The 22,699-nt window shown below is 39.0% G+C and overlaps 1 protein-coding gene across 5 annotated transcripts in view; it reads left to right on the top strand.

Annotated features, from left to right (window-relative positions):
- Window positions 1-22,699, top strand: part of HECW2 (HECT, C2 and WW domain containing E3 ubiquitin protein ligase 2) — a 131,704-nt gene that overhangs the window by 61,783 nt on the left and 47,222 nt on the right. For all 5 annotated transcript variants that reach the window (XR_014948127.1, XR_014948128.1, XM_015867659.3 and 2 more), the window contains 7 exons: window positions 6,898-6,992; window positions 9,124-9,199; window positions 11,088-11,257; window positions 13,512-13,654; window positions 17,183-17,283; window positions 18,035-19,372; window positions 20,939-21,034. Coding sequence is in view for 3 of the 5 variants with exons in the window: in XM_015867659.3 (XP_015723145.2) it covers window positions 6,898-6,992; window positions 9,124-9,199; window positions 11,088-11,257; window positions 13,512-13,654; window positions 17,183-17,283; window positions 18,035-19,372; window positions 20,939-21,034 (2,019 nt within the window). In the remaining 2 variants the exon portion in view is untranslated. The remainder of the gene's footprint in view (window positions 1-6,897; window positions 6,993-9,123; window positions 9,200-11,087; window positions 11,258-13,511; window positions 13,655-17,182; window positions 17,284-18,034; window positions 19,373-20,938; window positions 21,035-22,699) is intronic.

Here is a 22,699-nt window from a genome sequence, read left to right as displayed (position 1 = left end):
TCCCCCCAAAGCGCCCCAAATTAGCCAAACGAGGATGATCAAAGAAAACTCTTACATGCTTTAGACAAAAAAATGGCACAAAAAAATCCATAGACTTTATTCGGGGGAGAGAATCAAAGGAATCAGAAGTGAAATAATGAGATGAAGTTGATATATTTCTGAAATGCAAGTAGCCTCTGAGGGGAATGACTGAGGAATGGGGAAGCAAGAGAATATGCAAAAAGGAAGGGAAATAAGTTCCAAGTCCAGCTCACCATCAAAAGCAGCTGGTGTCCTTAAGGTGTCACCTCTACAGAAGGTGACTGGTTCTGGACTGCAGAGACAGGCTTTCCTCTTCCTTTTACCTGGGAATGGAACAAAATTGCACTGTGAGCATGAAAAGGATCTCTGTCACTTCACAAGGTGAATTTGAGCATCAGCGTGCTTGAAATGATGTTTCTTTACATAATAGATGTGACTTTAAAACTTTCTGTTTTGAGGTTTGCTTAAACGTGGGGGAGGGAAAACAATGACTCACTAGATTGCTACCTCAAGTTGTTTGCTGTATCAGCTACAGAAGGACTGCTAGACGTGACCACAGCTCTGCAAACAGTTTTCTTCCTTCTCCTGTGAAATGAAAGGACAAGTTCAAGGTGTGTTACTATGAACTGATAACAACAGTGGGAAGGTGCAACACAGCTTCATACTTCTGTGTTTGGTATGGTCATCTGGTATTTACCATGACATCAGTCAGACTCAAGACTGTTAGTGTCTAGTGCAGGGTAATGTGGTGGAGTTCCCCTGGTTGTCCTTTGGGTGTTCTGCTGGGACAGGAGTGATGGCATTCCCTATGGAGAACAGAGCTAGCAGAGTGAAATGACTTGCGGGGAAATCTTGGTGATAGAAAAAGCACTTGAATGGAGGCTTGAGTTTTCTGCAGAGCAGCTGATACAAGCTGCTGCTTATTTAGAAACTGCAGCTTCTAAGTCTGCAATATGGGCAATAAGGACTGGTTGTATTGCAGGTGCCACAGCAGGAAGGTTCTGAGTAGTATGGTCACTGTCAGGCAACAAGTAACTCCAGTGCTTATGAATTTCCGCAGGTGCATAGTTCCTAGGAGTTAAAAGCTGCAGATATCCCAGTAGGTAAAACAGGCCAGGACCTATTTTCAGCTACTGGGAGCAAGAGGCACAGGATGTCTCCTGCCTGTACAGCCCCAGCCTTCCCCAGCATCTGGGACAGAAGTGTCAGAGGTGTTTGATTACTGTTGTGCAGTATGGTTGGTTTTCTGCTTGTAATTAAAATTAATTCATACCATAATCCTGCTCAGTTTATAGTATGGGCAGGGGCTAAGAGCCTCCTTTAAGTCTGGGTTTCCTGGATCGAGCCATGAAGTCATACTGACTCACATTGATCAGATGTAGCTGAGGTCCCGTGTGAATTAATTACATTATCCACAAGAAACACCTTCACCTACTTTACTTGCAGTGTAATGTTTTTGTTGTTATTTATAGCATTTGATGTCATAGCCATTAGTATGAATAGAAATAAGCATATTGATTTGCATATATTTTCTTCACGTCTTGAACAATAACTCATAGTGGCAGCTGTTGGGATTCATCCAGACACTGCCAGTCTCATCACATCAATCATTTCCAGATCGCTTTTGGGATGTTTGTGGTTAAATCCCTTCTGGTGCCACACTGCAATGCTCACATGCAGTAACTGCACAGACTGTTTCTATTTTGTCCTTAAAATCTCAGTTTTGTGGCATGACTCTGAGATATATTCGGAAAGTGCGGTGGTGATACATGTGTTTGCATTACGCTGGTATCATTACAACTGAAGTTTTATATAGAGTTCTCTGTATTCTGTCCTTATTTCAGTGAAATTATAAGTTTTATAAGAACGGGGAATGGAGACTGAAACTTGATGTAATTTGCAGTTAGCAGAGTCAACTCGCAGCCCTCTTTTTTTGTTGCTTCAAAGTACTAAGAGAGACTGAAATAAACCTCATGGGTTTGGTAATTGAACTTGTACTTTCAGCTTTTAAAGGTGCTCTAATGAAGAGCTGTTATTGTCTGGCAGAGATAGGAGTGCAGTTCCATATTCTGACTAGAACATTGGTCAGTGGTCAATGTTAATGGGTATTTTATCAAAAGGGGTCATTACTTTTACCCAGTGTATGTATTTTGAGCATTCAATTTAAATTGTAAAGGTCATATTTTCCTGACATGAAGGCCTGGGTCTGTGTGGCATCGTGTAACCAGTACCTTCTCAGTAGTCTGACTGGGTTGTTTCTCACGGTTACTATTACAGCCCTATTTATAAGCCTGTTCACCAAGTTAGAAATACTTTTTATTATACTTTTGTTGACTTTTAGCAGTTATTTTTGAATATAACAGTAGAAATAGGATCATGTCTTGTGGTTCTTTGCAATTCATGACAAGCCTTAAGCACATATGACCCAAAGTGTTTTATTAGGAAGGTTAGATTATCATTAAGCACTTGGCCATAGTGGAATGTAGTAGACAGTGATCATAACTGTAAATACTTGTCTCAGAGTTACACAAGAGTGAGTGGGGATGGCAGGTCAGGTCCGTAGGCTGTTACTTCAGCAGATCTTGCTTTGTAGCTGCCTTTGGAGGAGGTTAAGTGAAGAGAGACCAGAGGACAGAAATCTCCTGTTACTGATACTAGTTTAGCACAAAAGCTCTCTGTGGTTCTGCTAAGGTCAGTTTTGATGGTTTTTGTTATTCCTTCTGTAAAATGCTGTGATGTGCCTGCTGATGGAAACAGCAGGTACCAGGAGGCAGCTGCTTCTGCTCATGTTCTGCTGCTCTCCTGTTTGCTGTCAGGAGTGCAGGCAGTGCTTAGATCTGCAGATAGCCATGGATTCAGGCATGTGGCTCCTGCCTCGAGTTGCCATGTCTGGGAGCTGGGCAGCTCCTGTGTGGTTGGCAGGAAGCATCAGACTGCTGCAGCCCCGTGAGGATTTGCCTTATCTTTCAGAGGTGTGTCTGCCATCCCCTCTCAGTGGAGTGTGTGATGACCTCAGCTCTGGTACAGAAGTTTCAGTTAGGTAGGAAATATCCTACCTAAGGACCCAGGGTATTATTTTGGGTGATGGCGTGCGGCACAGGGTGTCTTTCCAGCCATCTGGTGGTTGCTTCCACTGTTGAAAGCACATGACATTTGCCACGGTGAGTTTGTGGGAGTGTGATATAACCCCCCTGCCAGGCCTTGCTGTAATTATATTCCAGCTACCATCCTCTGTGCCAGAGAGGTTTTATCTGCTTGGCTTGCTTAATTACAGCACATTTCACATTCATGGATAACCTGTGTGATAGTGTCTGTAGTCAAGTCCGCATCTTGATCCTGAGCAAACTGTTCTCAAAGTGAGTATTTTTGTTTTCCTCAATTATAGGTCTCCTGGAAAGAATGTGTTTTTCTAGAATCACAGTTGTGTTTATGTACTCTAAATGCCCGTGTTCCATGTATCTTTTTATCCTAAAGCATTTTTTTGTTTGGCAAAAATAAAGGCAGAAACCACATAGATGAAGTGGAGCCTTTGGAGAATTACTGGTGTTTTAAAGGCAAACTGTTACTTGGTATAAACTGATCTCTGTATTATTGAAGAAACAAGAGTCCGTGGTCCATAGAGGGAAGCACAGCATTATAATTTCATGCAGGAGTTCTTTTGAAATTCAAATAACGCTGTTTGAGTCCCAGAAACCTTTGTTGATTCCGGAATTTTTATATAATGGATCTGAGCTATAAAACGATGGTTATAAAATGATAACAGCTATTGGCTTTAAAAGAAGAGGATTACTGTCTTATGGAGTGTGCAGATTAATTAACACGTACCCCTGCTTACATGACTGCTTGTGATTCTTTCAAGCACTCAGATACCCCAATTTCACTTTGTCCTATTTTTAAATGAGGAGGAAATGTCTGGTGGCTGTAGGAATTCCTTGCAGTCTGTGTGATGTCTGGAGAAACGTCAGAGACAACGGGATGTGTGTGGCAGCAAGAACACAGTGCTAGGTACAGTCACTTTTTCCCATGGATGGAAATACTCTTTGTTCTGTAAGGCTGCATCTTTATTGAATCAAGCAGACAGCAAATATTACGTGGTCAGGTGCAGGCATCTTCTCTTTGCTGGACTTACTGCTGCTACCTTTTTCAGTACAGATGTCAAGCAAGGCAAGCTGATAATTACGTTGGGGAAAGAAATGGGAAAGAAAAGAAATAGAAGAGCAAGTTTTTAACTTTAAGGGAACATTTCCAAACAAACTGGCAGAATGAATGAAGGAAAGTAGGAAAGCTCTGTGGGTGATATATGTTGTTGTGTCCTTTATATTATGGATCAGTAGAGAGGAAGCCTGAATATTGAACTCAGCTTTCTTGATATTCAAGTCATGTTTGCAGGAATTTACTGTTTTGGAAGAGCTCTTTGTATTCATAGGGCCTTATTTATATTCAAGGGCCTTATTTATACATAATAGGTTGATGTATATTCTGCCAGGAACAGGCACAGGCATCTATTTTTAATATATCTGGAGCACAGAAATCCATTTGACATGAAGAACAAATATTTCAGTCGCAGTTTTTCTTCTGACACAATAGAGAAAATGTCAGAGAGCAAGATCCTCAGCTGCTCTGAACTGGCACAATCCCTCTGAGATTTATTTCTGTGTTAGGTATTAATAGTACTTTTAAAAATCATTTTTTAATCATCGAAGAAAAATCTCCTTATCTGTCTCTGGTCCTGTGAGGGAATTGTGTTCTTTCTGTGTGCAAGAAAAGATTTTGGAAACTTTAGTTCACTTTAGCAGTGTCTGTGTGAATGTCCCAGATAACCTGTTTTTCAATTTCATGCTGAATTTCAAACCTGGCTTTTCCTATGTTAATCCTATCGACAGCTGGAAAGCAGCTATGAAAGTTAGCAGCACTTGTGCTGGAATTCCAATTATATGTGAGCCCATTTGGTTGTAAGCATTGTTATTAGGTCAATAGAATTTCTGAGTATAGGAAGAGCCTGCACATCTTGACTTACAGACTTTTATAGGTGATCAGAAATCATGCTTGTGTTTTGAATTTTACTGTGATGTTTGTGGTAAGTAGAGCAGGCTAGATGAGCATATTTTGACAGCATTGGTGAACTCAGCTGTGAGGAGGAGGGATCAGCAGCCCTCTACCACCTCAGTCCCCACTGGGCTGGAAGACGTGCTTGCCTTTGAAGGCCAGCTTGGAGTGCATCCTTTGTACTAGGAGGAAGAGTGTAAATGAATGCTGAGCTATAACTGCATCACATAAGAAATTGGAAAAAAAAAACCAAAACAACAACCTTTCTGGTTGTGCAGACTTGCAGGATGGATTTGAATCCTTCTGAGTAGGGATAAATGGACTTTTAATCTTGCAGTGACAAGGAATCTTGCAATTCTCTCAGGAAATCATGCTGGATGTCTCAGATCTTTTTAGGTACGCACAGTTTTGTATTGTGAGGCTACTGACATACTGTTAAACCAAGTCAGAGCAATTGAAGTGCCAAGACTTTCATGCACACCCCTGGTCTGTTCAAGGTGGTTGCTGTCATTTGTACTTTGCCTGTGACCATTTCTGTCTGGCTGTGGTCATATCTGTACCCAGAGGTTCATCAACCTTCTACAGAAGAGTTGTCCCAGCAGAGAAGGAAAATGAGGAGATTCTTCCAGACAGGGAAGGTCTGACAGGATCAAGGGCAGCTGTTCCGCTGTGTTGGATGAATGCAGACAAATAGCAGCAGGGAGGTCAGGCTTCAGTGAAATGTAATACTGTTTGCTGCAAAAGCAGTTTAGCAAAACTTGATTCAGTGGGAGTAGAAACACGGTAAAACTTTCACCTTTCCTGTGTTCCAATATGAATGGCTTCCAGCCTCCTTCAGATATGTATATCATGAGACTTCTTCCAGAGTCATGCTGGTAGCACATGTCTTGGTAAGCCTTTTTCACAACTGAGTATATTGAAATAGCCAGAAATATAACCTACAGAATACACAAAGAGGAATTGACCAACTGCTCTAATTTCCTGCTAAACTATTTCTGAAAACGGATCACTGAATGACAGATTCAGCTTATACAGAATGAGCTTTCAACAGCAAACTGAACAGCGTGCTAATAGCTCTCCATAATAAACAGCTATAGTTGAAACTCCACTCCTGCCAGAATGTCAGAGTATTTGTAGAGCTAAATACATAATCCAAACTTTAAGAGCCTGAGTTTCATAGTGTTTTATCTCATGCTCAAGTTATGTCTATTTATTCTCTTATTTTACCCAGACCAAGGATATTTTTGGATTGGTATGTGAAAGGCAGATAGGCCTTGGGTGCAAAATGGGTGACTGTATCTGACATCTCAACATCATCTTTCCAAGTAACCTCTGACTAAAAGAGCTCTAAGGTAGTTTTTGGGTATATAAGCAAAGGAGAATCTGGCAAGACCATGAGAATAATCCCCCTTGTTCAACTTGGGTGAGGTTCATGCTAAGTACTGTGAGTAGTTGTGGAGTCCATAAAGTCAACATTCATTTTGAGAAACGAAGGAAGAGCAACAAAGAGCACAGTAACGATCACAGGAGATGATCTAATCATTTATTTTCTCCTCCGTATCCTAAGAATCAACTCAGAGGAAAAGCAGTTACCTTGCAGCAAATAGGGTTGTATTACAGTCCATGGAAATATATCCTGTACCTGTATCCTGATTCTCTGCAGGTTAAAAGAAGATGTGGTTCATTTATAGTTATTGTGTGCTTCTACAGCAGAAGTGACTCAGGCTGTGAACAGAAGTGAGCTATGACTCCTTATACGTGTTCCTTTCATTTTCTTTTGCCTAGTGTCAGTCACAAAGGATTTGATGTGATTTTTATTTTCTTTTCCAGCTGAAATAAAGATCTGTTTTAAATATTACCATGGTGTTAGTGGAGCCCTCCGAGCTACTACTCCATGTATCACTGTGAAAAACCCTGCTGTGATGGTAAGTTTAGCCTATTTAGTCAATGTATTTGTATAAGACACCGATACCAGCTGCCAGACAAATGTGTAAGTTCTCTTATTTCACCATTAAGTGCAATTTTTGCAGAGGCAGTGGGGAAAAATATTGTTTGATTGTGATCACCAAGATTAGGAAATATTTTTTTGGTTTTGTAATTGTCTTTATAAAATTTTTCATTATGAAATAACATCAGGAATCACTGGGCTTAACTGAAATCCTTTAAACTATTTGGTTTTGCTTGCTTTCAATGTTAATGTTTCTGGTTTGATGTAATTTAACACTGCTGCACTGGTTGTCTAATTCAAACTGAGTTCTTATCGGAAGTATCTACCTCTTATTTGCTAATATTAAAAATGAAATTGTTACTGAGATAGCAATTATAAGTATTAAAAAAAGGAAGGCTGTACAAAGCTCTGCTTTTGCAGAAGTGGTTCAATTTTTTTGGAGTATCACCAAAGTTGAGGTAATTCTCTGACTTTCAAGACTTATTGTTGCCTTCTTACAATTTCAGTATGAGATTTGTTTTGAAATACTGGCAGCTTTAAAGCTGTTTTTTCAGTGATGTGAATACCTGTTGAAAGAACATTCCAAAGTTGTATCCAGGTGCATTTGTTTGAAGTAATTCATCTAATACACTTGATATCAAGTTGACAGAAAGTTTCATGATGCATTTGATTTGATTTTTAGCTGCCAAATATTTAAGATCATATCTGCCAGGATGTTGTCTTGACAATTACAGTGCTGAAGATATTGTACAGCACAATTTAATCAGGTTGATTGCTTTTAATTTCATCTTGCGCTTTTTCAGCATTGTGTATTGTCCACAGGTGAATCTCATGTTGATATAGTGTTGTATCCACTATTGTGGACTTTGTCTCATTATACCAAACGTTTTTTTATTTCTCTTGGAATTACTGACCTAACTGATAGCATCACTTAATTGTGTTTGTGATGCCCTCATAATTTCACTACCAGCTGTTGCTGCTGAAGTATCCCTACAAAGCCATTGGAGCAATGGTACCGTGTGCTCGGTGACAGCATTCTGGTGAGAAATGCTTGTCCCTGAAAATGGTGGTGAATCATGACCCCAGTGATGCAAAAGGGAAATGAGCCAGGCCGGAGCCATGCAACTTCCTGCCACGGTCTGTTCCCTCATGAGGACGTCAAGCATCAATGTCACTGTGGTTCCTTTATCACTTTATTAACCTGACTGCTCTTATATGCTAAGTGTTAGAATTCTGTAATGGAAGAAATTCCTCACTATCAGTTGCACCACACCACTTACTCAGTTTTTGATTTTGTTTGCTGATCGATGTGAAGTGTTTGAAAGGTAATGATAATGCTAAAGCAATGTTGAAAGGACATTTTTAGTTCTTCCTTCATGGATTGCACATCTTGGTCCAGCCACCACTGCTCCAGAAATACATTATCAGTCCTGTAGGTTCTAGTTTTGCTTTCAGACAACTCTTCAGGTGCTAAAAACTGCTTTATGTACTTCAACTATGCACAGGTGTGCAACTCTGTATTCAGCTAATTTTGTTTGATAGATCAGGTGACCTCCTGTTTTATCACAAATACGCATTCCTACTATAGTTTGGATGAAGCTTTTTCAGCAGACTGTGTAATCTCTTCTGTCTGGGAGTGCATGCACTGCCCATGTAAAGAGCCATTTGACTTCAAATAAAGCTCTGTTGATGTTTTTATGTTAGATTATTCAGTTGGATGCACATCTCTGCCTTCAGAGAAATTCTTCTGTCAATTGAAAAGACTGTTAGTGGGTATAGCTATTTAGACATGAATGCGTGTGTTCTGATGTACTGCTTTACCGAATCAGGTAGATTTTATTTCACAAAAGTGAAACCAGTAAGAAAATAAGGCTTCCCTTTCTGCGGTTGCCTGTTTGGAAGATAGCAAGGGTGAGTTTATTAACAACACTTAGCTTAACTAATACATGCTTACCTAGAAATGGATATTACAGCTTTGTTTGTCCGTGTTAATAGGCAGTATTTGGTGCAGTTCTTCTGAGTACTACTTGCTAATTACACAGTCATCTTTGAACATGTATAAGATGGATGAAAATGTCTGTGATTTCTTATTTTTTTTTCCCCTTCAGATGGGAGTAGAAGGCACAGATGAAGGTGCTTCTGGAGCCCAGCACTCTCGGAAGTTAGTCAGCTTTACGCTATCAGGTATAAAAACAACAAAAAACCCCACAGAAACCTATGTTTTACAAAGTATTTTTACCAAAAGAAAAAAGAATGAAAAGTAGTTGCTGTTTTAAAAAATGTCTAAAATAGAGTGCTTTTCTTCCTTAGCTTCTGTAGGAGCACACTCTAGTGGCTTGAAAGATGTCGTTTCTTTACAACTTCTGTTTGAAAACAAGCCAGAATCATGAATTTCCAGGAGTGAAAGAAGCTAAATTGATGGATCTCAGCATGAGAAATTTGCACAGTTTCTAGCTTGTGCAGCAAAGAAAAAAGGTTAAATATATAGCCTCTAAATACAGTGCAAGCTGGTTCTGTCACCTTTATGAAAGTAGTAGCAAGGAGAAGGAAGGAAGAAAAAGGGAGTAGGAAAAATGTTTTCTTACAACAGAGCTAAGCTGTCATATAGAAAAATAGCTGAAGGATACTGTCTACCAGCTACACTTGTTTTGATTAGCACTTTATTCCACAGGAAATTTTGTGTGACTATAGCATATTCAACTTGTGTGAAGACAAAAATAATTGCTTCTAAATAAATAGCTGACAGTGGTAACATTTAGGGGCTGTTGGAGTAGAACTGAAGAAAAAGTTCCTTGCTGTGGCCTTGCAGCAGTTAACAAGATAGAACTAATATGTTCTATCAAAATAATTGTTTTGTTAAATGTGATAAACACATGTTTGACAGAATGTTATGGCTGAACTTGAGGAGTCCACTAAATTCAGTTCAAAAGTGTAATGACTTATAGGTCTGTAAGGTGCTCTCCAGAATGTTTTTGGTGGCTTATCCAGAATGTGGTGAGTCTGCATTTTGTTGTTGCTGCCTTCATGTCTTTTTTCATATATGTCATAGAACCATGACATTTTAAAACTAAATTTAATCTTTAATGGGCTTTTATTTTGCAAATCAGAAGACATTCTGTTTTTTTTGCAAGTTGTAATGAAACACAATTGTCTAACATCTTTTCAAGTGAGTATTTTTGAAGCAAGGATGAACATTCTGGTCCTGGCTGCCTGTGAGACTGCGGTAACAGACAAGCTCTAAATATAAAATTATGTTAAACTTTAAATTATGGCGAGTCAAATCTGAACCATAATTCAGTGATGTTATTTCCTAGGTTTCATGCTGTACTCCTTTAATGTCCGGGCTTGGTTTTTTTGGCTTCTTTTGATGTGACTTGTTTGTGAAATATTTCTTGTGAACAGAAAAGAATTAAAGTGCCTTGTTTTGAGAATTTCTCTCTATTACTTGAAGCGTAAGTTGTAGGGGCTGCAATACTGAGGTTTCTCTAGGAAGAAAGAATCATTTTCAGAAAATGTTTCCTCCTTCTATGTGGGATACCTTATTCCCAAGTGGAGAGGAAGTGTGCATCATAATCCAGAACAAACTTGATAATATGAATATTCAAAGTTATCTTAAAGTCTCAGCTTTGAGCAAGTGTGAGTTCACTATATTACCTCTCAGACAAGTTTTTTAATCTTCCCTGCAACCAGAGGTAGAGCATGTGTACTGCATGGTGAGCTGAGAGCTCAACTTGTTTTAGGGTAGAAATACCTTACATACTGAGAAAAACATTTGTACCTCAGTTCAAAGTTCATGCTCTAGTTTTGTTTTAGGAATGACTGGAAGGCAGAATGTAAATGAGGATGTCCTTGCTTTTCCTCTGTATATCCTCTTGGGAAAACACTTGATTTCCTGCTTCAAGCATCATCTGTAAGCTGGATCCAGTTACTCTATGAGTAATTTTGAACTATTTAGTGGTTATTTAGTGGTTTATGTGAATTAGTTTCTTAGGTAGTATTTTAAAAATGCCATGCCTTGTGAACTAACTTTCATTCACTCTGTTCCTTTTTCCTTCCTTGTTTTGCTTTAAAGACATCAGAGCAGTTGGACTTAAAAAAGGCATGTTCTTCAACCCTGATCCTTATCTAAAGATGTCCATCCAGCCGGGCAAGAAAAGTACATTTCCTACATTTGCTCATCATGGTCAGGAAAGAAGATCGACCATCATCAGTAACACAACTAACCCTGTTTGGCACAGAGAGGTAATGTATGCCTTTTGAGAGCTGTCTGCAAGTCAATGCAGTGTACCAGGCTTCTATTTTCTCTTTATGCATCAGTCTTTACTCTGTAAAGGCTGAGAGCTTATTTTGTAGGTAGCTATTTAAACTGACACAGAAATTGTAGTAATTTTAGGAACCCTGCTGTTGGATAGAAACAGCTATCATCTGTGTGTTTATGCCCCGTGTTTAAGCTGCACGACTGTGAGGTTTTTCATTCACTTCTCTGCTAAAAAGAGTTGGAATCATTCAGCAGCCCAGTGGATCACTTGAAATTGCAAAAAAATAAATTAATTAAAATGAATCATATGTTGTGAAACGACTCTTTAAGAAAAGGCACAATAAGTGGGCATTTATGACTAGCGATGGCAAAGACTGCTCATTTGGAAATAATATCCTCATTGTGCATAGCAGGTGGCAAGCATTCAATTTTGCCAGGCAGAGAGTACGTTCTTGGTGTGTACTCTGTATGTGCTGTTGTGGAAGGGAAAGCCTGGGAAGACACTGCAGTGCAGCTTAGAAAGGACTGGGGGCAGAAGGTAGTTGGGCAGAGTCCAGTTTCAGGCAGGAGGCAGCAGGTCTCAGAGAAGGAGCTACCTGTAACTCTCTGAGCATGGAATAACAAGGCCACATCTTTGAAGTGCTTATGTGTAAAACCAGCAGAAGTTTGTAAATGTTTCAGGGCTGGCTAGCAGCCTTCTAGGTCTGTGCCTGTTTTCTAACAAGCAGATGCCTATGCTGTGTTTGAATGGTACTGTTTTCTTTAGGAAGATTGGAAAATTGAGCTGGATTTGGAGGGTGCTTCCATAAATAATAATTAAATCTAATGAACAGTTAAAAAGAAAAGAGCAGGGCAAGCATTAGCACTGCTCTGGGGTATTTGCTTGTGGGAAAGACTCTGGATTGGTAGAAAACTTAAGATCTTAAAAATTCGAAATTTGAAGAAAAAACTTCTCTTGTATTTTCCTCTTTTTTTTTTTTTTCTCCTGTTCTAATTGTTTATTGAAGCTTATTAGAAGAGTGATAATGTTCACTGGTGTACGCAGTATATCAGCTTGCTTTAACTGCTGTATCTTCCCTGTAGCAATTTCTGATGACTCCAGCTTACCATCTCATTTCACGTGCCATCCTAGAATTGATCCAGTTTTACATCTCCTCCTTTCTGCAAAATAATTTGTAGCAAACTGAGAGACTAATTTTGAGTTGTATTTATCACAGCTCTGCCCAGCATGATAATGCTTTTTGTTTTTCATTCCTAACCTATTTTAATTACTGTTTTTGAACATTCTTAGCCAATGTCTACAGCTGAGCTGAAGAGTTGTTCCATCTTTTGTTTCTTATTCACTACATTATCATCTAGCTAACTAGATGCTCATTAAGTTGTATTCAGCTTTTGATTTTCTCTGAGATATTAAAGGTGAAGTGGAAGTGTAACAGATGACTTTGGCTCTTCAGTAGATTTTTCCCATACTTTTTTGTTTGAATTTTTTTAATAATCTGGAGGTTCCTCAGCCTGGTTTCCTGGTAGGATTTGTCATCATGTTACATGTATGTGTGCATCCCTGCTGCCTTGCATGTTCATATGCATGCCCAGTATCACTGCTGAATCTTGACCGTTTGCAGGCAGGATTGGCAGAACAGCACAGATATCAAGTATGAATTATTCATAAGCATAAGGAAATTTGATGCTAGGCTGAAGAGTGTGACTGTAACAGTGTTCCCTCAAAGGGGATGGTGGAATGGAGATCTTACCAGGCGTCACCATTTATTTTTGTAGATTAATACTGTCTTGTATAAAGGCACCAAGTTCAGGAAAAACTGTTGGAGCTTATTGGGAAAATTTTTGAACGTTGGGGTGAAAATCTACAGAAATTGATCCTCCTTTATTTTTAGGCTTATGAAACTATGGCCTAGAAATTGCCCTTCCATCTGGAAGCAACCACTCGGACACACTGCATTCTCCTTTCAAAACAGGACGATCCCAGTACTTTTGCCCAATGCATTTTATGGAGAATGTATTTTCTAGGAGTGGTGAAAAGGTGTTTGCTTTCTGAGTGGTTACTTGAATATGCAAAAATACATTGCTTAATAATGGTGTTGATGTTATTTTACAGTATGGAAAATACTATAGGTCCTCAGTTAATGCTGTCAGAGTTCACTGTGAGCTAGTAGTAGTTGCCTACATGCTTTCTGAATAAAGGTATATTGATATCATGTCAAATATGTTCTTTCCTTCCAGAAATATTCTTTTGTTGCACTTCTAACAGATGTCCTGGAAATTGAAGTTAAAGACAAATTTGCCAAGAGCCGTCCAATCATCAAACGCTTTCTGGGGAAGTTAACCATACCAGTTCAGAGACTGTTGGAGAGGCATGCAATTGGGTAAATAAATACATATTTAATGCTTGAGGGGAGACTCAGCATCTGGGTTGCTGGCACAGAGCAGCCTTTCTGGCTTACTGGCACAGCCACAATTTGTATTGCAACTGTAGTAAGAAATTGAGTAGGAATTTTAATATCCTTACTGCCTAATTGGAAGATGGTGGTGTTTTGCACCCCATTCTGAATGCATATGTATGTGTTTGCGTGTATGTTTCTCTGAAATTTGTTTCCAACTCTGGTATCTCTACACAAAACATTGTTACCATCACAAAAATCTTACCGTATGGCTCGCCAACGAAGAAGCAGAGCATTTTCATCACAGAGCTCTATAACTGTGTGCAGATTTCTTAGAACAAGCAAGTTTTATTTTCTCTCTTTTGTAACTCAATTATTTTTAATTGTCAGTATAACAGTGAGAGATTTAATATCTATTCAACTAACTGGTCAGAACTGCAAGGCTGTGAATCTTTATTTTTCAGTGCTGGTGGTACTAACAAATTAAAATTGCCTCGTTATGAATAGAGCACTGATGGGACTCAAAATTAGTCTATTTTTTAAAAGTTGTTCATTTTTTGGGTAGCTATCTGCTACGGTTTAAAGATTAAACTCTTGAAAATCAGTCAAGTAGATGATCAAAGCAGGCCACTGGAGAACCAGACTCGCTTGAAAGAGCCTGGGACTTGGTGCATAGGCACTGTAATATTTTGCAGAGGTGAAGCGAGTGGTTGGAGGTCTTTAACAGATGCAAGCAGTGTATGCAAATGTGTAGTTTTACATATAAGAAAATATAGTAATTTTAGGCTTTATTGTTTTGTCAGAATCTTTTCTAAGTTCTATGTTTTGTTTGGCAGCTTAAACAAAAAGAATTTCTCAAAAGACAAAGAGAGGAATGGAATTGTTCCAATGTATTTTGTATAGGACCAAACTCAAAGCTCATGAGTTGCCATTACTCTTAAATGGCCTCTGGATGAAGCCTATGAGAAATGATGGTAAAGAAATTTACTGTATTCTTCCTTGAGAGTTTAAGGGAATGGCAGCATCACTAAGCTTTTGCACAAAAAGCAGGATATAAACAACTGGCCTCCTTTTTCACAGATATTCTCATCAAAGTAACAAGTTGCATAACTGGAGAAAAGCAAATTCAGTTTGAAAACAGTTTTCAGCTTTAAGTTTGCAAAGTGGTAAGTAAAGAAAGAATACAAAGTAGAAGTAAAGTAAGAATAAAATTGCAAGAGTAGCTTAAAATTCTGATGATGTCTTTTGATAATTTACTTTTTAGAAAAAAGAGAGAAAAAGAGAGAAAAACTGCTTAAGTGCATACAATTGAACTTCACTAAGAAATGCTTCATCATCTCTGAGTTTCAGCAACTTATAGTACGTTGGAGAAGGCAGCTTTTTCTAATAAATTTGCACACTACTAGACATTCAAAAATAGGAGAATGATGCTGGTTTAAAGACCTAGTCCAGGGATTTCATTTCCATGCTGTATCCCAGAATGTTTTGGGGTATACTCCAGGATTCTTAGCAGTGAGAAGTAAAGCCTGTTTACTTCATTTGTCAGTTCTTGTTTGTTTTTTTTCCAACCAAAATTCTGGAAGGCATTTCCTGTTTTCTTCTCCATACTTGTGTTTTGAATAGGAAAGGCAGTATAATAAATAGGTAGTGGGAACGTAGGTAAGTATTCACTTTTGTTTTGCCATGCTGCTGATATAATTAACGTTAAATCATTCTTAAAGGTTTTTTTGCCTATTTATCTGTAATTTATTTGTCTCTTTATGTTTCTAAGTAGTGGGCAATACAGACAGGAAGTATAACTGTACCAGGTATACAATCAGTTGTTATTCTCTTATTTTATTTTTGGTCAAATGAATCAAACCTCTTCATTGTTATAATGTCAATAACAGTTGAAATCCTCTACTGGATTAAAGTGTGAGCTTGAAATACATAAATCAATGGAATTACAGCACACCATATGCTTACCTTGCTTTTACACATATCAGTATGAATGAAAAAGTGAAGTCCAGAACTTTTTAAAACTTGTTTTTAGGCAGATTGCAGTAGATTTTGGCCTACCTTTAACTGTTGGTATAGCTTAGAAGTTTTCATAGTGAGATGGCCACTGTCTCCTTAAATTCCATGGAAAATACCATACGTGAGTGTAGGAATGATCGAGTATTGATTTAGCTCAGTCTAAAGCAGAGGTTATTTATGTCATGGCTTTCTCTGATCTTGTACTGCCTGTGGCATTGTAAGCCTTATGTAAAAGATGTGGAAATCTTAACCAGCAATCTTCTGAGGACACTCCCAAGACTAACTGAAGAGCTGCAATTGGATTATTGAGCAGTGAATCTGTGATGCAGATTCAAGAAACACAGCTGTGATGATTAGAAGTCGTGTGTTCTGCAGAGCAGTGTGGGGAGGCTGCTTTGCCTTAACTTAGCCACTCAGTGCTTTTTTTTGCTCAAGTGCTGTTTGCAGTTTAACTGCTGCAGCTTATTTCAGGAGTTGCCTTTCAGTCCATTGCTTGTTGCGGTAAGAATCCTCTCAGCATAAAAGAGGTGTTTGTACCAGTACAAATGTAATAGCATAAATAGAACTGATTTCCCATGGAGGTTTTCAGCAGCCCCCTCCTCTCCCCTTCTGCTGTGTCAGGTGTGTGGAAGGTGATTGGAGCTGTTAATTCTGGCAGCACATAGTAAGAATGTAGGATCTTATCCTAAGTTTAAAGCTGACACAGGTACCTAACCAAGTCTCAGTCCTGCTGAAGTCAATAACACTTGAACTATTTTATGTGAAAACTGAACATTAAAAGCTCTTCTAAATAACAGCGTGTTTAGGCAGATACAGAAGTGCTTTATTGAATGAGAACTAAAATGTGAAGTTATTTGGCTTTTGTTTTGTTTTATGATAGAAGCCACAAGGGGGCAGAAGGCTTTCAAAAAGCAAAGGTTTTAGTTAATAATAAAACAGATTTTTTTTTCTTTTTTTTTCTTTTTTTTCTTTTTTTCTTTTTTTCTTTTTTTTCTTTTTTTTCTTTTTTTTCTTTTTTTTCTTTTTTTTCTTTTTTTTCTTTTTTTTCTTTTTTTTCTTTTTTTTCTTTTTTTTCTTTTTTTTCTTTTTTTTTGTGTTGTTGTTGTTGGAGGGAGGAGAAGGTAAAGAAAAAAGATCCTTCTCAGTGTGGTTTGTTTTGGAATTGAAAGCAGATCTAGAAATGTGTGAGAATTCCTGGAACACGAGATATATTTGAAAAAATACAGCCATTTGTTTGGCTCTTTTGTGTGTTAACAAACAATATGTTACACCATTGTTAATGTTTGTGCTTTTCCACGCAAGCAAGTGTACGTGGTTAATTTTATAAGTGTAGTAGAAGTTTCCTTCTATCACACTGACTCTACCTGATAAGCACTTATCATTGGAAAAATACAACCAGTTAAAATGTGAAAAAAACAAGCAAGAGACAAAAAAAAAAAACCAAACAAAACACCCAACCCCAAAGCCAACCATGCCTTTTTTTTTATTTTTTTGCAGAGACCAGATTCTCAGCTATAATCTTGGCAGAAGGCTCCCAGCAGATCACGTCAGTGGATATCTCCAGTTCAAAGTGGAAATCACATCTTCTGTTCACGAAGGTGAGAATTTGGCAGTGACCCAGGTCTCCAAACAGTTACTTGAAGAGAATTTATGTATATTTGTATTTCTAAGATTACCTATCGAAATTAAGTGTTTTATTTGGTTATGGGGCCTCTATTATTGCCTTTCGCTTGTAGGGAATAATGTTTTAGATGTTTTGGATATGACTTTGGAGATTATATTTCCAAAACACCAACACTCATCCATTTATCCTGGGTAGATTCCCATTCCTTACAGTAGAAAAATCTGACTTACTCAAAATAACTATAGTGAATAGAATTCGATATCCATGCACAGTCTGTGATTTTTAATGTGGTCTTGGATGTTGGTTTGCATGCTGCTAAGGACAACTGGTTTTATATAAACCCCCCTTCTGGGTATAAGAGAGATGCTGTAGAAAACTGGTTCCTTTTTTTTGTGAGGCTGGTTTGACAGTTGGGCAAGATGATTGGCAATTGAAATGGTCTTTTGAAAGCAGAATGGAAGTAATATTCTATAGCTGTGAAATTTTGTTGTAGACTGGGATAGATTTGTACGGAGAAAATTCTGTGGTTGCTGTAGTTGTAGTCTGTGATTGTGATGATATCTGCATTATTTTAACTGTATTTTCTTCACTTAGTTGTCTGATTAAAATAAGCCTATGTTTTGAAAGATGTGTATTTTTATATCTTGTCTGTGATGCTGCAAAAGTAGAATGAGGTGATGGTGGCTGCGTTACATATTTCACATTCAATCTTTGTGTCCCTGCAGATGCTTCACCAGAAACGGTTGGCACTTTGCTAGGAGTGAACTCTGTAAATGGAGACTTGGGCAGCCCCTCTGATGATGAGGACATGCCAGGAGGACATCATGATACTTCCACAGTGTGTTCCAATGGTCCAGTCCTTGAGGAATCTTCCGGAGAAACAATCCAGAGACATCCTTTAAGGACTAGTACAACACTAGAAACAGATCAGGATGACTTAACCTCTGGTGCTTCAAGATCATCACCTACAAGAGGTCGCCAGGACTCACTGAATGACTATCTGGATGCAATAGAACACAGTAATCATCCCAGACCTGGGACGTCTGCCTGTGGTGAACGTCCACGTGGAGCCTCCCCAAAACTGAGGAGTAGCTTCCCTACTGACACAAGACTTAATGCAATGCTTCACATTGACTCAGATGAGGAGGAGCATGAGCTACATCAAGACCTGGGTTTCCCATCTTCCTTGGAAGATGACGGTGGCTTAGTAATGCTTAATGGTGCTACAAGAAATGCTGAAAGAAATGGTTTAAGTCACTCATCTGATCAGGTAACACAAGGGCCTGCAGAGAATGGAAATGTTTCAGCCTCTGAAGCTCCTTTGCCCTCAACTGATGACCAGCCGGAGAGTCTCCCAGAGCTTCTGCCATCACAGTTAGTTGAAGGTGAAAGCCTGCAAGGTTCTCAGGATGAAGCACCGGCAGACCAGGCTGGTGGCGACTCAGATGCTGTGCAGGAGGCAGAGCAGCCTCCCAGTAATACAGATGCAGGAGCTGCTGATGCTGCTGCTGGGAGCAGAAGGGGTGTTAGTGAGACAGAATCTATTGATCAAGGGTCTGAACCTTCCCAGCTGTCATCAGAAACAGAGCAGAGTGATCCTGCTCGCACAGAAAGTGTCAGTGAGGCTAGCACCCGACAGGAAGGGGAGAGTGATGTGGAAGGGGCAGACAGCTCTTGCAATGAAAGTGCAACTGTGCGACGTTCCTCAGTTGAAATGCGCTGTTCTTTTGAAAGTGCCAGGTTTCCTGAGACTCCAGCATTTTCTTCTCAGGAAGAGGAAGAGGGAGCTTGTGCTGCTGATGTGGCCAGGACTGAGCCAGCTGCTGAAACACAGGACTCTCCAAGTACGTCTAGTTCTTTGCCTGCAGTACAGTTACCTCAGGGGGAAGTACAGGAGGCTGAGGGAGGTGAATTACAAGACCAAGAGGATGCAGAAGAAGTCTGGCAAAGAAGAAGCAGCCTGCAGGCAGCAGCTGCCAATAGCCAGTCTCAGGATGAAGAAACAGAAGGAGCCCAAGCAGCTTGTGAGGGTGCCACTGCAGAGGTTGAAGGAGCTACTGGAGGTAACAACTGTAGGAGGCACTTCATGAAGTGACCTTTCTGCAGTCAAAAATATTGTTTAAGAGCAAACATCTGAAGATAAAGATCTTGACTTCTCAATTTCATTATCCCTTAAGATTTGTATTCCTTTAAGACATGCCTTTGTTTAACAGGCTCTCGGGGTTTTGATGTAACAAAAACCATCAAAACTGAAATATTTCATAACGATGTTTGTTTTGAAATTGAATGTATTTTAATTCTTCAGAGAGTACTGAGAAGGAAAATGAGGAGGAGGAAAGCATTTCGCAATATTATCTTGCTTACTAATCAAAATAGAAATTGAGATGTCATAGGTGGATCCCAAAACTATATAATGCAATCTAGAATTAATACTTAGATCTTTTCTTCAGCATGTTTATGGGGGAAGAAAATATGTATACAAGCACATAAGGATAGTTTAAAAACTAAGAGTTACTTTAGTCACACCTCTGCTACTGTCTTCCCCTTTTCAGTTTATTAGCTGTATAGGCACATCCTAGCACAGCAGGAATCATGGGTAGAGAGGAACGCATTACTCAAGACTGTAAAGCTATTCCCAATTGTAAGATTATTTTAACGGTGAGGATTTTGCATCTCACTAAGGTCACTTAAAGTTGGCTTGTGTCCATAGTAGGATTGTTTCAAGTGAATTTCACTTTTTGTCACCCATTCCCTTTCATCAGGGATTGAAGTGAATATGGTCAAATGCGTGCGACCAAGCTGGATTTCTGGATTCCTCTTTTTAATAATGTTTCAGATGTTTTGGGTTAATCTCCCAGTCTTTGAAGTACATCCTGTTCTGAACATGTTTGTAGTATTTATCCTAAAAGTTTGTTGAAAATGAATAATCCTGAACAGCAAATTATTTTTTTCGCTCTTGAGTGCCAAATTCTGCACCAGGAATCTCAGAGAGCTGTGATTCTGTTTGGGGGGTGGGAGAAATGAGGTAAGCACAAATAAATTCTTTTCCTTAAACCCTACAAGTATGTTTACTTCTGTATTGGTTACAGTTATACCTGTCTGTGGGAGAAAAATCATAGGTCTATTCATTTTTTCCCCCCCATAAGCAACTCTCTGATTTGGAAAGAATAATTTTGGTAATAAAATAACAAATTCAATACAACACATTCTTTTACATCATTTTCTAGACATTTAAGACTTTTTACTAGTAGCCAGATCCTAGCTAATCAGTGTGGCTGCACCAAGGAAAATCAATGAACAGTTTCGCCTCACACCAGGTTTCTGTGATGGCCCTGTCCTTTGCTGGGATATGGCTTGGGCGCACATGGCTGTCTGTGCTCTGATTTCTGTTGGTCACAGGGGGATTTATTGTGCCCCAAGAGATGTTTTCTGGACAAGAACTGCAGAGTATGCCAGAGAAACCACCCTGAACTGTAGACTTGACTTTGCCAAAAAAGCCAGTTTCTCTTAAGTGTATTCTAAAACGTCGTAGTCCTGCAGAAGTTTTAGCATGTCTTGTTCACTTGAGGGGCAATTGTAGGTTTTCCCCGTATTGACCGAGACATAATTTGTGGGCATTTTGATTCTAGGTGCTCAAGCCAATGGCCATCAGCCCTTGAGGTCACTGCCTTCAGTACGCCAGGATGTTAGCCGGTACCAGCGAGTGGATGAGGCACTGCCACCAAGTAAGTTCCTCATAATTTAATGGAGACACAAGCTGCCGGAATGCCATTAATGAGGTCTCATTATGTTTCATTTTTAAATGTGAGAACTGCAAGTGAACATCTGAGTAGCTCTAAATGAGGAAGGGTGATGATTAAGTGTGGTGCTGTTCCCGTGGAAGGCATTGTGCTCAGTCTGCAAACTATCAGGATGTGTGATGGTAATTATACCTGATGTATACAGACTTGATAAGCAAAATTTGCAGAATATTAGGAAGGCTGATTAAACGGGGAGCAGCGACGATCTGTTTAGTATTAGATACCTAAAAGGTGGAATGGATTAAAAACTCATGTCCTCGTAGCAGTACACAGATAGAAACATGCATTGGAATGTCAGAGTGATGAGAATATTTTGCTTCCTGCTGGTTCTCTTATAAGCAGTGCATGTAACAAATTAGTCCTCTGCACAGATCCCAAAGTTAAATTAACTACCGCCTCAATAAACCAAAATTAATTTTCACAAAAGAGTGCCTGGGAGACGTATACTTCATTTGAATTTTTATCATTTTCATTCTGACAATGAGAGAGAGCATTATGGAAGATCAAGATGTGATAAGTTAGGAATGCATGGAGATAACCTCTATAGTACCGTTGTGCGTTTCAGAAGCAAACTGTACACTACAATATCTACTTGGGAAACGTATGGTGGTATTAATGGAGAAGGTTTGGCTTTGTGGAATTGGAACATGTCTGACATTGGCTGGGATTTTACAGTCATGCACAGGCATATATATGGTTACACACCAGCATACGCACCTTTAAAATCAAAGCCCAGTGCCACGGTTGTGGTAATTATTCATCTGTTATTGAGAATGAAGTCTTAAATACTAATTGCTTCCAAGATTTTGTTTTTCTCCCCAGAACTGTCCAGAACAGCTCTCTACAGCAAGAGGTGTCTTGTATGTCTGTCTATAACGTGTAACACTATGCTTTAGCATTCCTAGGGAAAGATCAACAAATAACAAGACACGCCCTTGATTAAATACAGGTTTAAAGTTCAGCAAGCTAAGCTCTTTGTAACTCTGTTGGTAGCAACAGTCTGACTATGGGGAGATATCCTTGTCCATCACAATAGTAATGGAGGTGCTTTATTTACTTCACGTTCCCTTCATCTCAAAACCTGTCTTTTTTCTTTCTGTTCTTCTAACTTTGCAATTCAACTCACACCCAACATTGTCATGCAGGGAGCCACTTTGCTACTTCCAGTTGTTGTCATAAATCAGAACACACATGCAGCCACGAGGTTTTAGGGCTGTCACTATTCAGTAGCTGTTCATTCTTTCTCTCACTGTAAAGATACTTCTGTGTCTTCTTTCCTTGCAAAGCAGACATCGTTTACAATTGGTTGCTTGCCTGTGGTTTTTTTTCACATGTTCCTGCAGTTACTGAAGTTTCCACATGGACTTGAAATATAGCAAGTCTTTTCTATAAACCTTTCAAGCTTTTAAAGATTTCTTTTTAGCTGACACGTGAAATAGCTTGCATGTATCCTGTGGACAGAAGGGAAAAACTGCATTCAGGAGATCTCATGCTGCCATCTTCTTTCAATGTGATTGAAAGTTAGATATTATTAATAAAACAATGGTTCCCATTTTACAGAAGTTACTGATAGCATATTCTGGTCTTTTG

This window comes from Coturnix japonica, chromosome 7 (genome assembly GCF_054131305.1).
Source record: "Coturnix japonica strain WE chromosome 7, WE-NBRP24, whole genome shotgun sequence".
Classification (NCBI taxonomy): Eukaryota; Metazoa; Chordata; class Aves; order Galliformes; family Phasianidae; genus Coturnix; species Coturnix japonica.
Note: the sequence above shows the minus strand (reverse complement) of the source record. Positions and strands in the feature narration are given on the sequence as shown.